Source organism: Sus scrofa, chromosome 6, assembly GCF_000003025.6.
Source record: "Sus scrofa isolate TJ Tabasco breed Duroc chromosome 6, Sscrofa11.1, whole genome shotgun sequence".
In the NCBI taxonomy this organism is placed as follows: Eukaryota; Metazoa; Chordata; class Mammalia; order Artiodactyla; family Suidae; genus Sus; species Sus scrofa.
The window spans coordinates 6,467,319-6,484,352 of record NC_010448.4 but is presented as its reverse complement, the minus strand read 5'-3'; the positions used below and the strand labels follow the sequence as shown (position 1 = coordinate 6,484,352).

Genomic DNA, 17,034 nt, shown 5'->3' with positions numbered 1-17,034 from the left:
CTCTTCTAGGTAACACGAACATGGGTTTCTTCATGTGTGAGGCTGTGTGTCTTCCGTTTTCGGTCCCTTGGAGGAGTTCTTAGAACTGGAGTGATAATAGCAGTGATAACAGATACCACACGCACGGAGGACCCTCTAGTGAGCACCGTTCTAAGCACGTCCTGGGTCATCAGTCCTCACAGCAGCCCCAGGCGTTAGGCACCATTTTTGTGCCCATTGTACAGATGAGGAAACTGAGGTGCACGGAGGCTGAAGACTTGGTGAGGAAGGCGTGGGTGGCTTATTTCACTTGTTCAGGAGGCACCTGACATGAGGACCAGTCCTGCCATCCGTCAGCTGGAGATCTGCTCCTTGTGGAAGCCGTTATCTGGCATCCCCGCTGCCAGTTTCATGGGGAAAGATGCGGCTCTGGTCCTCAAGTCCACCCTTGAAGCAGGTTGCAGAGGTGGAGCCGGCTCTCTCTGCAGGTCAGAGAGTCGAGGGCAAAAGCTCCGATTATCCCCTGGTTGGAGGTTCCTGTAACAACATTGCTTCTTAGGGACCACTGTGGACAATGGCAATAACTCAGGTTAATGGATTCTTCCTCAGCTCAGCCACTTACCACTTGGTTGACTTTGGGCACAGATACTTCATCTCTCCAAACCTCGGTTTGCTCCTCTGTAAAATGGGCATAATATTACCTCTACTTACCTGATAGGGTTGTTGTGAAAAATGAAAGGAGGTACTATAAATAAAAGGCCTAAAACAGGGTTTTGACTGTAGTAATCACTTAGGAAATGCTAATTATTTTCAATGTTGTCCTTATATTATCTCATTTAATAGTCTCAGTGACCGCGAGACATGTGTAAAGTCTTAATTCCCATTTCACACATGGGGAAACTGAGGCTGGGAGAGCCTCAAGATTACATGGCCAGCAAGGAAGGGGCAAAGCAAGGATCTGAACCCACAGGTGTGACTCCATAGACCCTGCTCTGAGGAGCAGTTTTGGGGATTCCTTGTAAAACCCTCATTCCCATTTCCTTGGATCGAGGGAAGGGGAAGCCGCTGGTCTAAACAGGTGGGCGGTTTCAGAGGTTTTCCCATTAGTGTTTGCTTGCTGTGTGGGTGTTGGTATTGCCGTGGATTTATGCTTGCCGTGCAGCCGGCAGCAAAGCACATTCGCTGAAGAGACATTTGGCCCTCAGTCCTGTCTGTTTTCCCTAGTACCGAGAACACCATTTTTTAAAAAGCTTTTATTGTAGTTTGAGTGGCCGCACTCAAGGCACATGGAAGTTCCTGGGCCAGGGATTTAATCTGAGCCATACATAGCTGCCACAATGCCGGATCCTCTAACCCACTGCGAAGGGCTGGGGATCAAACTCACACCTCCATAGAAAACCCCAAGCTGCTGTAGGCAGATTTTTTTCTTTCTTTTTTTGCTATTTCTTTGGGCCTCTCCCACGGCATATGGAGGTTCCCAGGCTAGGGGTCGAATCAGAGCTGTAGCCGCTGGCCTACGCCAGAGCCAAGTCTGCAACTTACACCACAGCTCACGGCAACGCCGGATCATCAACCCACTGAACGAGGGCAGGGATCGAACTCGCAACCTCTTGGTTCCTAGTTGGATTCGTTAACCACTGCGCCACACCGGGAACTCCTCGTAGGCAGATTCTTAACCTGCTGTACCACAGTGGGAACTCCTGGAGAGCACCTTTTGATGAATTTCATGGAGAAGCACCTCATTAAAGAGGTGTTTCTTTTACTCTTACTTTTGCAGAACTGTCAGCGTCCTGCAGGAGTCTAGCTAGGGGACCCCTGGCCTAGGTAAAAATACTGGTGAGGCTCAGGGATGGCCAGAGATGGCATTGACCTTGAACTTCCAGCATGGGCACTGAGGATTTCTGAGGTGGTGCTCTTGGCTTAATAGGAGGGCACATCCTTTCTCTGTTGCTGAAATCCAGCAATACTGGGTCACTCTGAGGTGCCCTAGGCTCTGACTTTGGCCAGTCCCCATCCCTACTCCCAGGTACAATGGAGCCGCGGCTCCCTTGCGATGTCAGCTTTTCACCAGCAGATGGCAGTGTAACCCTGGACTAATGCTTCCCTCTCTGTGGAGAAGACCCACATGCGCCCGAAAATGCAGCCGCCTCCCTCTACTCCTGTTGCCTGGCCTGACCTTTGCCTTCTTGTTTTCCCTGAAAGCCTCAGAGAACCGTGAAAGCGCTGTATGACTACAGAGCCAAGCAAAGCGATGAGCTGAGCTTCTGCCGTGGCGCCCTCATCCATAATGTCTCCAAGGAGCCGGGGGGCTGGTAAGGCTGAGGGGATGAACTTGACTTGTCCCTTTTTAGTGGTGAGACTCAAGTGCTGGCTGAGCTCTGACCCCTTTATGTGCAGCTCTGGGCTGGCTCTGGCCTGTCATACCTTCTCTGGGAAGGTGACTTGATGCATGCTCTCTTCGGAAACATGAATAACAACGCTATGTCATTGATCACATCATATTGTGTATTATTGTAATTATTAATAGCAGCTGCTATTCATTGAGGTCTTCCTCTGTGCCAAACACTACGCTGCTTTCACACATTATCTAGCCCAATCTTTGTAACAGCCCTGCTGAGTTATGCTGGTGATCATTCGCGCTTTATAGATGCAGCATATGAGGCTTTGCAAGGTCCAGCGACAAAGCAGCACAGGCTCTTCCCATTACACAAGCCTGTGTGTGATTTTAAATTCAAGTTCTTGTGCTCGTGCTTAGTCCTGTGCCCTGTGTGCCTTAAGTCCTTAGTCCCGTGCAGTGGCTGCATCCTGGACTGCAGAGGGTACATTTTTAGGCCAAAGGCACTTGGGTCTGTGAGGGTTGAGTTAGTTCTTCTCCCTTTTCCCCTGAGAAGAATTCTCTGCCCATCCACAGGTCCCTAGGCAGGTGGGTTCAGGGGATGATTCCTACCTTAGTGCAGTAACTTGTTGATAACCATGAGCATGGCCGAGACTCAGGCACACCACAAAACTGGAATCTTTTCCTCCCACAAGATAGCTGGACCTGACTTAGAAATCTGAATCACAGCTCGAATGGAGCAATCTTGAGCACTCTCTGCAGCGCTTTGAAATAATTCGTTTAATCCACACAACAACCCTATAAAGTTGGTTCTGTTCTTACTTGCGTTTTAGAGATGAGGACACTGAGGCACAGAGAAGTACAGTAACCTGTCCAGGGCCACACCGCAGGCTGAGAGTTGAAGCCAGCCCTTCTGTCTCAAGAGCCCACATTCTTTTTTTTTTTTTCTTTTTTAGGGCCACACCTGCAACATGTGTTAGTTCCCGGGCTAGGGATCAAATTGGAGCCACGGCTGCCAGGCACAGCCATGCTGACTCGGGATCTGAGCCGTGTCTGCAACTTACACCACAGCTCATGACAATGCTGGATACTTAACCCACTGAGTGAGGCCCAGGATCGAACCCGCATCCTCATGGATACTAGTTGGGTTCATAACTGCTGAGACACAACGGGAATTCTGGGGAGCCCACACTCTACCTCACTTCATGTGCTAGGTCCAGAGTTTTTAAGTAGGAGAACCCCCTCTTTCCAACCCAGTTCTTAGCTGGATCCACAGTGGATCTTGTCTCAAGAGGAGTTAAGAGACTAGTGTTAACTGCCTTCGGTGAGGATTTGCAGGGCAACCTGGGGCCCTGCTCAGGTGCCCTCATTTCTTGCTCTTTTCCTGGTGGCAACAGTGCCACCTTGTGGGATGCCTGTGTCAGACCACTTTTTTTTTTTTTTTGCCTCCTTCCAGATTAGAGGACCAGATAACTTTTGTTCAAACCAGGATGTATTTGAGAGTAAAGTGCTTTTTTCATAGTTACACCTGGACCACAGGTGTAAAGCGCTCAGTTCTGGGCAAACGGGCTGTACGATTGCCCTGTATACAGCTAGACTTTGCCCGGGATGGGTCTAGAGAAATGAAGGTGAAAGAGTGTGAAGTGGGCTCATAGGTGGTAATTCTGTATTTGCCACCAGTCCTCACTCTGCTTATTCAGGTCCACCACCTTCTGTTAAGTGCCCCCGAGTAGAGATTTGATTGAGACCAAGAAAGGTGTCACGCAGAGGGGAAGACAGATGTATAACTCTAAGTTAATACAAGGCGCAGACGGCTTCAGCAGCTCTGGGGACAGATGCCCAGGAGCACAGAAGAAGAGCACTCGGCCTCGGTGGCAGTCAGGGAAGGCTCCCTGGAGGAGGAAGGCCCCGGCTGAGACTTAAATGCTTCGTAGGAGCCATTTAAGCTGGCTATGAAGAGCAGGGACCGAGGCCTAGAAGCTGGACGGCATGGCAGGGCCACAAGGGGAAGGGGACACGGGTGGTCTGGAGTGACTATCTGGTTCCAGTCAGAGAGATGCAGGGGGTTGAGGGCCGAGAGTCCCTGGAGTTAGTGCATTCTGGGTTTTGATTGGCAGGCTAAACAGTTGAGGCCTGGGTTTGAAGGTCTTGCAAGCTGTGGTGGGGTCAGAGGTACATTCTGGAAAGTGCCCCCTGGCACAGGAAGTAGCCCACAGGAAGGGCTGGGCGGGGAGCCCTGCATGTCCAGGCGGTGGACCTGGGGGAGCATCTCGGGCCCTGCCAGTTTGGCTGAGTCGAGACGCATGCGTAGATTGCCTATGTTTTGAGGTATCAGTGTTGCCACAGAGGAGGGAAGAAGGGGGGGGGCACGGTTTTAGCTGAAGAACAAGAACACACCCCCCTGAGGGCTGAATATGCACAAGGCGCTATTCAAAGCCAGCAGCGTATGGTAACTTGTCCAGTCCCAGTAAAATGCTCTGCGGGTGGCCCTGGGACAGCCCCACTTACAGAGGGAGGGTCAGAGGCACAGAGCTCCTGTGGAGTTGGCAGTGGAACTGAAATTGGATTTGCTTCTAGAACCTTCGTTATTCACAGCCCTTCCTGAAAGGGGGTTGCGCCTGCTCTAGAGCAGAGCTTCTGTCTTGTGTGGTGTCTGATGTCCACGTACATCACTGAGACTTTGGACTTTTGGTGGCTTTGACCAAACCCCAGGAGCATGGTCAGGGGAGGACGTGACCTGACCCCCGCCCCCCCAGCACTCAGAGCTGATTTAAAAAAGCAGGGGATCCCTTTGATATGCTCTGCTGTCACAGCTAATGACCGCCTCCTCCGGTCACGTGGCTACTAACCCCCTCCCCGTGCCCCCCCAGCCCCCTCCCCAGCTGGGAGCTGGTGAGCGGTAATACTGCTCCACCACGGCCCCCTGACGCTGTGTTTCGGCAGGTGGAAAGGAGACTACGGAACCAGAATCCAGCAGTACTTCCCGTCCAATTACGTCGAGGACATTTCAGCCGTTGATGTGGAGGAGCTGGAGAAGCAGGTGAGACTCCGTCGCACACGGTGGGGGAACCCCGGATCCCATTCTTGGGGATCCACAGGCCATCTCAGTGGACACATTTGACACGCGTGACTCTGTGGGCCCCGCAGAGCTCCGGGACAGGGGACAGCAGTGACGGGGAAGTTGGGACTGTCCCCCTAGGCGTGGAGGGTGAAAGGCACTGTGACAGGACAGTCAGGTTTTAATGAGGATGTGCTGGGCTGGCAGGCTTTGCATATGCAGGAGAATTCCCTCCAGAGTCAAAACAGCCAAACGGCCAAATGGGAAATTTGTCCTTTGCTGAGAGCGGCTTGCAAATGAAACACATTGAGTTTGGCCCGCCAGACGCTGAGAACGTGCTTGGTGTGTGTAAGCCGGCCCAAGTGGAAGGGGAGCTGAGGTCGTCCTGGCTTCATTCCAGACCTGGTGTCTGTTGCCTGCTGCCTCCTGCTCGGAAGGCTCGAAGGGCAGCCACTCTCAGTGTGACAGCCCAGCACCAAGGCTGGCAAGTCTTAGGCCTTCTTCTAAGGAAGTGGGGCAATCTGGGAAGGCTGCATGGAGGAAAAGGGCTTTGAGTCTTAGAATTCAAGTTAGAGTTCAACAGCCAGAGGCCGGCAGAAGGGAATTCAGGTGGGAGGTACAGCCTACGCAAAAGTGTGTGGCGGGAATGCAGTTTTGTTGATTGTGCTCGGCCTGAGGCAGAGTCGTGACCCCCCCTCGCTGTGTCTGTCCCGGGCCGCCCTCACCCACACAGTCGGCAGGAGCCCGGTGGAGAGGTGGGTAAGTGTGAGCCAGGGATAGTTCTGCTCACCTTCCTGAGACCCAGAGTTCCCCGTCTCACCTGGCCCCGGGGGTGGTTCAGGTGCACAGCCGGAGGAAGAGCCGCAGGGCTGAGCAGGGCCCAGAAAACCTCAAGGCCAGATCACCCCGCGGAGGTGTTGCTCCTGTAGGACACAGGGACCTGCCGAAGGGTCTCGAGCGGGGCTTTAAAAAGGCAGCCAGACAGGCGCATTTCGTCGTCATGGCAGAAGAAAAGGTCAAGGATGTTTTTGGAAACCAGAGCCGCAGAAATGCTTCGAAACCTCTTCTGGGATTCACAGGGCCCATCGTTCCAGCCTGGAAAATGAAACGCGGGCCCTGCCCGCACCTGCTCGCTGCCGGGTCCCCGTCAGCAACGTGCTTCACTACTTAGCTCTCTCCCCGCGGACACAGCCTGTGATGAAAACGCATTTTAAACAGTTCCACAGGCAGTGTCTCTGCTAAACGGTGTGCTTTGGAACCTGGTTATCTTTTTATTATTTCCATTAAGACTAACGTGAGTTATGTCTTGTTTCTTCACAGATTATTGAAGACAATCCCTTAGGGTCTCTTTGCAGAGGAATCCTGGATCTCAACACCTATAATGTGGGTATGTGCACACATCAGCCCAGATTCCCACCCAAATCCCCCATGGCCTGGCCTCAGGACGGCCCCGGGCAGGGAGGTGGCTGGGCCTGGGTCCTTCCAGCCTGGCCCCGGCCGCCGAGGCTGGGTAGTGCCAGTCTGGGCAGTGGGTGCAGTGCTAGGTCTTGATGGCTCTGCTGTTAATATCTGCAAAATTGTGAACCTGAGTCTGGCTTGCGCATGACAGGTGCTGGACGGTCGCTCGTCGATGCTGCTCCCAGCTTCATCATCTGCGTTCTGGGGTCTGCCTGGGTGCCCCAGGCTTTTCTCGGGGTGTGGGGGCGGGGGGCGAGACGTTGGCTGGGCTGCAGTGGAGCGTATTGTCGGGAGGGTCTGGTTCCCAGCCCAGCTCTGCCTCTCAGTGGCTCTGAGACCCTGGGCCTGTCACTGCTCCTCTCAGCTGCAGCTTCCTGGCCGCTTAGCTAGGCGTCAGGAAACCTGGCCCGGCGCCCCCCTTCCCCCCTCCCCCAGAGTCTGGTGCAGGAGGGAGCACACAGCCTCGGTGGTGGGGGGAGGGCTATGATGGGCCTGGGGCTTCCTGGGCCTTTTAAATGAGCCTTTGGCACCTTCCAGATGAAGGGGCTGAAGGCGGGGTGGAGAGACCCTCTAGGCAAGAAGGCCTGGCAGCTTTCTTCCCGAGCAGCCCACGTTCCCACAGCAGGCCCCTGTGCCCCCTGTGATTGGTCGGTCCATTAGCCTCAGCAGGTGGGCGAGGGAGTCTCGGTTCCAGTTAACTGGGGAGAAAAGCAAGTCCCCGTAGGGACCACAGGACCTGTGAGTTACCAGACAAGCTGGGTCCGCGCATTCAAGCTCCTGCTCTTAGCTGTGTGGCCTTTGTGTGTCCCGCCCCGAGTCTGCAGGGCCCAGGAGCAGGCTCAGGGTTATACAAGGGAGTGTGGCGTCAGGCCGGATTTGAGCCTCAGCTTTGCCACTGCCAGCTCTGGGACCTTCTGTGGGTTTCTTCGCCTTGAGTCTCCCGTGACTTGGGCAGAACAGGACCAGCACCCCCAGAAAGGTGTGATAAGGAGTAACTGAGATGCCATGTGTGTGAGCTGCTCAGAGCACATCTTGGCGTCCAAGAGCCCAGAGATCTTAGCCCATGATGTCACTGGGCAGATACGGTCTCCTCGTCGCCTTAACTTTCGTGGCTAGAGAGCACTCTTCTGCAGAGAGGATCTGATCCATGTCTGGCTTCTCGTGCTGCCGGCGATCCTTGGCTCAAGGCGGTGACTCCAATCTTTGCCTCCATCTTCAGTGGCCACCGCCCCTGGTTCTCTGCCTCAGTTTGTCGTCTCCTTTCTCCAGTAAAGGACACTGGTTCTTAGTTTTAGGGTCCACCCTAAAAGTGGCATCCTGATCCCCACAGACCCCATCTCCAAATAAGGTCACATTCACAGGCCCTGGGGGTTAAGACTTGGCCACAAGGTAGACGTCCCCGTCAGCGCTGACCTTGAGGACAAGCAGTGGCGGCTGGGCAGCGTTCATGAGAGGAGTGGCCTGGGCAGTGGACCCGTCTGGTCTTCGTGGCCTTCCAAGAGGCTGATGGGGTCTTTTGTTATCCTTTCCCGAAGTGAAAGCCCCCCAGGGGAAAAACCAGAAGCCTTTCGTCTTTATCTTGGAGCCCAAGAAGCAGGGCGACCCGCCGGTGGAGTTTGCCACGGACAGGGTGGAGGAGCTCTTTGAGTGGTTTCAGAGCATCCGGGAGATCACCTGGAAGATAGACACCAAGGTAAGGCTTTTGCTCACCTGGGCTCAGGTGGGCCTGGTACCCTCAGGCTTCTGCGGGGCAGGGGTGGGTCTGGGCCGCAGGAGGGGCAGGCCCAGTTCAAGGTGGAGGTGGAGGGGCGTTCAGAGAGTAGGAACAGGCAGGGACAGTGGAGTCCCCTAGGGAGCCGGGTCTTTGAAGGCTCAGCGTGTGCACTGGCCCCGTGTCTCTTAACCAAGTTTTGCCTTCCTCCTTTTGAAGGCTGTCTTGTTTCTCAGTATTGTTTAAAGCAGCCTGGATCCTTCCAGTGAGCCTTCATGGAGCTCCCCTCCCTGGACTGGAAAGGGTTCTGGGACACTGTAATTGACAAGATCCAGCCCTTTTCTTCTAGAAGGCTGTATTCTTGTGGGAGAACTTCCACTCGAGACAGGAATGGGCTTCTTTAGGGTTTATCCAAAATGGAGCATTAGTGCTTGGCTTGAGGTCTTTTGAGAAGGATGAGGTTCTAGGTAAGGATTAGAATTAAGTCGACTGGAGTTTGCATCCCGGCAGGGCTGGGCCTTGGGTACGTAACCGCACTTTGTTGGACTTTGGTTTCTTTGTCAGTAATGAGGAGCCAAATACCTAACTCCCAGGATGCAGCGAGGATGAAATGAGATGCTGTGTGGAAAGTGCTCCCTCTGGAGCCTGACACGTGGCAGGGGCCCAGGTCATGATGCTATTGAATTGCGTTGCTGTCCTGCCTGGAGGACAAGGGGCCCTGCGTGCTGCCATGTCTTGGATGAGGGAGCGAGGTGCTGTCTGCTCTTTCTTCCTTCCAGAGAACTGGGAGGAAATTTTAGGGTTTCCCATGCAGTCACTTGCTTCTAAGGCAGATCTTGGTCCAGAGGACTGATTTTGGACCCTTCCGACCTGTGCTTATAGCTCATGCATTTCTTCCCCCTTCCCGACCCCAAGTACTTGGCTGATCATTGCCCCCCGCCCGCTGTGGGGGCCTTCGCATCCTGGCCAGTCTTTGGTCACCAGAGGCCACCTGACTCATCCTTCTTTAAGCAACTTTGTGCAGAAGGCTGTTCAGCTGGGCACCCTCCCTGGCAGGGCCTGCTGTCTTTCCCTGTACTGGAATCCCATCAGAAGCCTTACGTATGGGTCCTTATTCTCTTTTTTTTCCTTCTCGCTTTTTAGGGCCACTGCCCCCATGACATATGGAGGTTTCCAGGCTAGGGGGTCAAGTCAGAGCTGTGGGTACTGGCCTACCACACAGCCACAGCCACGCCAGATCCCAGCTGCATCTGCGACCTACACCACAGCTCACGGCAACGCCGGATCCTTAACCCACTGAGCAAGGCCAGGGATTGAACCTGCATCCTTATAGATGCTAGTCGGATTCGTTTCTGCCGAGCCACAACGGGAACTGCGAGGGTCCTTATTCTTTGCAAGGCTTGTCACAGCATGACTTCTGTCACTTGGGATGAACCACAAGCTTGTGGCCAGCAAGGCTGCTCCCCTCTTACTGCCCTCTGGTGCCTCCGTTGCAGTACAGCTCCGAAGCGACGGCGGGGGGGGCAGGGGGGCTGTCCTGGGGTTCGTTTCAAAGAGCCCATCCCCGTCTTCTAGGCATGTTCTCATTGCCCGTGAGTGGTTGTCAAGATCTGCGTGGCACCGCCTGCTGGCATGTGCCCTCCGTGAGCATGGGCTCGTGTCTGGGATTCTGGGCCCCTCTAGCTGAGAAAGGACTAAAACACTCGTGAGGACGCCTTGAGCAGCTGTGTTGATTCTCGGGCACTCAAGCCTCCTGGGGGGATGGGGCCTGGCGCTGATACCTCGGCCTGCTGCTTCCTGGTTTTCTCCGTTTCTTTTTGGAGAAAAATGTGACTTCACTTGAAGCGTGTGCCCTCCCCTGCCAACTGCATGAAGGTGTCTGAAGTTAAGCCTCGCTCTTCAAGGCTGCTCGCCTCGGCTTTCGCTCTCCATTCCTTTTTAATTGGCTTTATCATCTTACCTATGAATGTTGGCCTCTGAGGCCGGTTTGAAAGCTGGCTCTGCCCACTGGGCACGGCCTCCAGCCTCCCTGTGCCTCAGTTTCCCCGGCTGTGTGACGAGGCTAACCTGAGTACTCACCTCCCAGAGCTCCTGGGGGCATTAAATGAGGAGGCCTCTGCCCTCGCCAGGCATGGGGCCCCCAGGGGGTGTAGCCAAGCGGACCGGCCCGGGCACGCCTCCCCGGGTCAAGGACGAGCACACCTGTGGTTTAGACAAGCAGGTGAGGGCACCCGCTTTCTTTTGTAAGGAGGACAGTCCTCGGCCGAGAAGAGCTGAGGCGCGAGCCTTCGGGAAGGTTTGAGGAAAGCAGTATCTTTTTCCCAGTTCTGGATGGAGTCCTCCTGGTGGGCATCCTGGAGGAGCAGTGCTTTGGGGGGCGTCCAGAAGGAGAAAGGCTCTGATGGCCCTGCAGAGGAGGGGGGAGGACAGGGCTGCTGCAGGGCGAGGAGCCAGGAGGTCCTTGCTGTGGTTCTCAGAGGGACCCGGGATGGGGAACTCGTGCATTTCAGAGAGGTCTTCTCCAGTGGAGGCTGATGACGTACAAGGGACGACGCAGGGTGGTAACGCGGGTGAGGCTGATGGCTTCAGCGCTGGCCCTCGGTGGAGCCTGGGGAGGGCTCTTCTGCCTTTCCGTGGTAGAAAGAGAGAAAGTCTTCCTCTCAGGGAAGCGGGGCCTGGATAATCGCCAGCAAGCGATGCCCCAGGCCAAGCGCCCCCCCCCCCCATGGTGAATGTCACCATCTGCGTGGGGTCTTCTCTCCAGTGTCCCCTGACCCCTTGGCCGGTGGGAGGATGAGTGGGTTGGGTGTGGCCTGAGAGGGCGGCCTGGTTTGGAGTGACGTGAGCGCCCACGCTTATTGAAGACGGATTGGACTGTGGGGCCCCCGACGGAGAATGCAACTCCCAGGCCTGTGGCATGTGACCGGCTCCTGGAGAGCAGGGGAGGGAGTGAGGACGAGGACGCCCTGGTCTGGAGAGCGTCTAGCTCGGGCGCTAGAGCCTGATGTAACAGCTTGGGGGTCGGGGGGCAGGAGGCCTGGATCCGAGGGTTATGGAGGGAGGGGTGTGACAGAGAAGAGCCCTCATTCCCCTCTCTTCTCAAGAGCTGTGGCTAGAACCGATCCCGGATCCCAGGCCGAGGCAGCTCGGGGGAGACTTTCCGCAGTTCCAGGAAGGAGGGGGAGGGGCAGCAGCAAGGAGCGCGGTCCAGGGCATGAAAGGTCTGAGCATGCGCGAGGGGCGGAGGCGGGAGAGGGGAGCCGGAGGACACCGCGGCGGGGGTGCTGCAGGGGTGGCACGAAGCTAATGCTGGTTGGCTCCACGCAGGAGAACAACATGAGGTACTGGGAGAAGAACCAGTCCATCGCCATCGAGCTCTCGGACCTGGTCGTCTACTGCAAACCCACCAGCAAGACCAAGGACAACTTAGGTACCGTCCCCCGTGACTCTGCCTCTGGACCTGGTGAAAGCCCTCCATGCCTCTGGCGTCTGGTGTCAGAGGGCACAGTGAGAACGCTTCCCACACGTCCCGAGGGCACAGTGAGAGCCTCCTGGGTCTGTGCTCAGGGCCAGGGTCCTGGGCAAACAGGCGCTTCTGTTACCTTCAGCGGGAAAAGCCTCTTCAAAGGTGGAGTCGTTTTCCTGCTGCTGTGACAAGTTGCTACAAACGTGGTGGCTGAAAGCACACGTATTTACTCCCTCCTGGTCCAAAATCCGGCTCCCCTGAGCAAGGCAAAGTGTCAGCAGGGCCTCACGTTCTCCAGGGAGGAGGGTCTGTTCCTTGCCTCTTCGGCTATTTTTTTTTTTTTTCCTTTTAAAAAATAATTCGGTGAATTTTATTGTATTTATATCAACACAACCTCATTTTAGAACACTTCCAGGCCCAACCCCCGTCCGCCTCCCCTACCTGGTAACCCTAAGTTTTTCAACCTCCGAGAGTCTGTTTCTGTTCAGCAAATAAGTCCATTTGTATCTTTTCTTTCTTTCTTTTGCTTTTTAGGGCCACGCCTGCAGCACCTGGAGGTTCCCAGGCTAGGGGTCGAATCGGAGCTGTAGCTGCCGGCCTACACCACAGCTCCTGGCAACGCCAGGGATCCAACCTCCGTCCTCATGGATGCTAGTCAGCTTCATTAACCGCTGAGCCACGACGGGAACTCCTGTATCCTTTTTTTTAGATTGCACACACCAGTGATAGCTTATGATGTTTGTGTCTCACTGTCTGAGTAGTTTCACTTAGTGTGGTAATTTCTAGGCCCATCCATGTTGCTGCAAATGCTGCTATTTCACTCTTTTTATGGGTGTAATTCTCCATTGCACATAGGCTTGGTGGCACTAGCGTTCCTTGGCTTGTGGCCATGCCACTCCAATGCCTACGTCTCCATCTCAAGCCCTTCACCTTAGTCAGCAAAGTCTCTCTGCCACATAAGGAACACGGTCACAGGTTCCAGAGACCAGGACCCGGGTGGGTTTGGGACCGTTCTTCAGCCTCCTGCAGAAAGGTTCAGAAATGGATCGTTGACCGCATTCTGCCAAGGAGCAAGTTCTTTGATCTAATAAATGGTCCCGTTCATCTTTTCTTGCCCCTTTCGAGCAGCTCCTGTCTCGGATCGCAGGCATCTGAGATTCCAGGGCACAGGACCAGAGGAGCAGTACTGAACCCCAGGGCTCGTGGTCACTGGGAGGCTGGTCTCTGGGTCGCCCAGACGCAGGGAAAGATGTCCAAGTGCCAGACCGGCCCTGGGCAGGTTCCGTGTGTTCACGAGCCGTCCCACCACGGCTGACGTGAGGAGCAGAGCTCCGCACAAGCAAAGGCTTGCCTCGTGTTCCACACGCCTCCTCCCCTTCTTTGTCCCCTGAGCCACGCAGGCATCCTCTCTGCCCTCACATCCCCTGCTGTGGCCGTTGGCTTTCCCTCCCCAGATGCAGGGTTTACTCACCTTGTGTCTGGTGACGAGGAAGTCACGTCCACTGACACATCTTTCATTCCTTAGGTCCCCCTCCCCCGTCCTCTAGAACTGTGCCGCTTTGGTGGTTTCTTGTCCAAGGCTGTGGGTTGTTTTAAACAAAAAGTAAATGACCATAATCCTAGACTAAAAGGCTATGGGAACCCTGGGCTCCCTTTTTTTTTTTTTTTTTTTCCCCTCTTTAGGGCCGCACCCATGGCATATGGAGGTTCCCAGGCTAGAGCTTGAATCAGACCTATAGCTGCCAGCCTACACCACAGTCACAGTAACACAGTATCCGAGCCACGTCTGTGACCTACACCACAGCTCATGGCCACGCCACATCCCTGACCCACTGAGCAAGGCCAGAATCGAACCCATGTCCTCTTGGATACTAGTTGGGTTCACTAACTGAGCCACAGCAGGAACTCTTGGGATTCCATTTAAAATTGAGGACCCTCCAAGGGCAGGAGCCCATAGCAGAACCAATTTTGTCACTGTTGTCATAACCACTTGAGTATCTTATCCGAGAGCAATTCCTGGTTCCATTTTCCAACCCAAGCATCTAACCAGTGTATCAAGCATATAGAAATTGCATAAGACACAGAACAAATGGTGACTTCCTCTTTGTGTGCAGAAAACCCCGACTTCCGAGAAATCCGCTCCTTTGTGGAAACGAAGGCTGACAGCGTCACCAGACAGAAACCCAATGACCTCCTCAAATACAATCAAAAGGCTCTGACCCGCATCTACCCCAAGGGACAGCGGGTTGACTCCTCCAACTACGACCCCTTCCGCCTCTGGCTGTGTGGCTCCCAGATGGTGGCACTCAATTTCCAGACCGCAGGTAAAGCGGAGTTGAGTGTGGCCAGGATACCAGCTCAAGGCTCATCCGTTGATCAGAGTGATGAAGCGGACCACTGGGCACAGCGGGCACTTACTTGTGTCTGGGGGGGGGGGGGGCGGTCCATGATGGCCAGCGACAGACGTGGAGTCAAACTGGCTTGAGAGAAAAAGGAAATGCACCAGCTCACGTCATTTTAAAGCCTAGGAGTTGACGCTCAGCCTCAGGCATAGCTGCATCCTGGTGTTCCTTCAGTGGCTGTCTTGGGGCCCCCTCTCCTCTTCTGTTCATCCCTTTCTGAGAGCTTCATGCTCAGGCTCTCGTGCAGAGATAGTCATGCTGGAAAAAGCCAACATGCAAGACTTCCTTATGCTAACAGCATTAATCACAGGTCCTTGCACTGTGCTTGTTCTGGAAGCCTCTCTGGGGGGAGCTCAGTCGTCTCCTCGCTGTTGTTTTCACATCTGCGTAGGAGTCCACTGCACGGAACCACCGTGTAGTCAGCTGATCGCTGCCGAGGCCCTTTTATTTCTCTTCATTTGCTGTTATAATAGACGGCACCGCCCCCTGTTACCTACGTGAGCATCATTGTAGAAGTGGGAGTACATCTCCGGGCAGAATTCTCCCCAGTGCAGGGTGGATCCGACAGCTTTGATTGACTTGGCCATGAGGGAAAGCCCTGGACACCTGGATCCAGTAGCGTCCCATCCTAAGACCCTTGCCCAGCACCCTCCACAGGGGCTGTGGGCAGGAGGGCAGATACGGTTGTAACATGTCTGGCTAACTTTTCCAACATAGTTGCAGCAAACTTTTTACTCTTTGATGGGTGAAAAGTGACCTTACATTGTAGTCTGAGCCTCCCTTAGTGGGAATCTCTCACCGTGAGTAACAGTTTAACCAGCTTTTTGGTACATTTAAGAAGCATTTGCATTTTGTTTTCTGCAGACTCCACTCATGCTTCTTACCCAGTTTTTCTAAGGGGGTGTCGGTATTCACAGCACGCATTTCTCAGATCTTTTATAGGTTAAATGTACATGTATAAATGTACCTGTCATTTGAGTTTAAATGACCTCAGGATATCAACATTTATGGAACTTCCCTCCTCTGTGGTCATTTTTAGCTTCCGTAGGTTCTGGATTGTTGGGTCATACTTGGAATGGTGTCTCCTTGTCTGCGACTTTTTACAAAATTCCGTGTCTTCTTTCAGTAACATGAGTTTTTGATGAATTTTTTTAAACCCATGTATTCGGGTCTGCTGCCTATTTTAATAGCTGCCTCCAGTTATTTTTGGCAAAAGGTATGAACCACCCTTCCCGGCCCCTGCGGGCCCCTTCTCATGCCTGAGTTTCAGCAGCGTTGCCTTTGCTTCCCAGATAAGTACATGCAGATGAACCACGCTCTGTTTTCCCTCAACGGACGGACGGGTTACGTCCTGCAGCCCGAGAGCATGAGGGCCGAGAAGTACGACCCCATGCCGCCCGAGTCGCAGAGGAAGATCCTGATGACTCTGACGGTCAAGGTAAGGCCCGCTCTCCTGCCCGGGCCAGGGAGCCGGGCGGCGTGGGGTCGGGACGGCCCCGCCCAGTGCCTGGGGCGCAGTCTCCTTGTCTAAACCCGTCAGCGTCGTGGGGGACTCCTTAGTATCTTAGCGACCGTGCGGCCCAGGGTCGCGGGGGGAGGGAAGCGGGCGTCTTCCCATTTCATCTCGATCATCTGCCCTTGCTGGAGGAGGCATGAATTATGCATCCGTGTCTTGCCAGCTTCAGCAGGGTCCGAGGTCCCTGTGAGGTCAGCCTCTGGCCGGAAAAGGAGGCAAATAGGACACATGGGCAGTGGCTCTTTGTTCTCCATGGAGCAGAGAGCTTGTCCCCAAGAGGGCCAGTTTTGGGGGAGAAAGTTTTCTTTTTTTTTTACAGTTCATCCAACTTTCAGAGAGTGGGCTATCTCTTTTTGTAAGAGTTTTTCTATGCTCCTGTTTTGAAAACTTCAAGGTCAGGAAATGAACTGCATTTCTCATAAGATTAAGGGAGAGAAATTGAAGCACGTGGAACCAAAGTTCTTTTTTTTTTTTTTTTTTTTTTTTTGTCTCTTTATAGCCGCACTCACGGCATATGGAGGTTCCCAGGCTAGGGGTCTAATCAGAGGTACAGCAGCCAGCCACAGCCACAACATCCTGAGCCAAGCTTGCAACCTACGCCACAGCTCACAGCAGTGCTGGATCCTTAACCCATAGAGATGGAACCCAAATCCTCACGGATACTAGTTGGGTTTGTTACCACTGAGCCACAACGGGAACTCTTTTTTTTTTTTAATTAAAAAAAAAAAAAAAAAGTTCAGGCGTTCCCATCATGGCTCAGCCGTTAACAGATCCAACTAGCATCCATGAAGACTCGGGTTTGATCCCTGGCCTCGCTTAGTGGGTTAAGGATCCAGCATTGCTGTGAGCTGTGGTGTAGGTGGCAGATGTGGCTCGGATCCCATATTGCTGTGGCTGTGATGAAGGCCAGTGGCTTCAGCTCCAGTTTGCCCCCTAGCCTGGGAACCTCCATGTGCTGTGGGCGTGGCCCTAAAAAGATTTTTAAAAAGGTCACCTACCAAAAGGTTTTCCGCATTGTCCTCCATCCTTTCCTGAGAGCAGCTGGCTGGGAGACTAGGTGACTCAACTCTTGTCCCTCCAGCTGCCCACCTGGCCTTGGTGTGTGCATT

At 54.1% G+C, this 17,034-nt stretch overlaps 1 protein-coding gene across 3 annotated transcripts in view; it reads left to right on the top strand.

Annotated features, from left to right (window-relative positions):
* The window catches only part of PLCG2 (phospholipase C gamma 2), a 169,947-nt gene that overhangs the window by 118,740 nt on the left and 34,173 nt on the right, over nucleotides 1–17,034 (top strand). For all 3 annotated transcript variants that reach the window (XM_021093743.1, XM_021093744.1, XM_021093745.1), the window contains exons 22-28: nucleotides 2,182–2,291; nucleotides 5,258–5,354; nucleotides 6,693–6,759; nucleotides 8,366–8,523; nucleotides 11,869–11,971; nucleotides 14,122–14,331; nucleotides 15,702–15,847. In XM_021093743.1, the coding sequence (XP_020949402.1) occupies nucleotides 2,182–2,291; nucleotides 5,258–5,354; nucleotides 6,693–6,759; nucleotides 8,366–8,523; nucleotides 11,869–11,971; nucleotides 14,122–14,331; nucleotides 15,702–15,847 (891 nt within the window). The remainder of the gene's footprint in view (nucleotides 1–2,181; nucleotides 2,292–5,257; nucleotides 5,355–6,692; nucleotides 6,760–8,365; nucleotides 8,524–11,868; nucleotides 11,972–14,121; nucleotides 14,332–15,701; nucleotides 15,848–17,034) is intronic.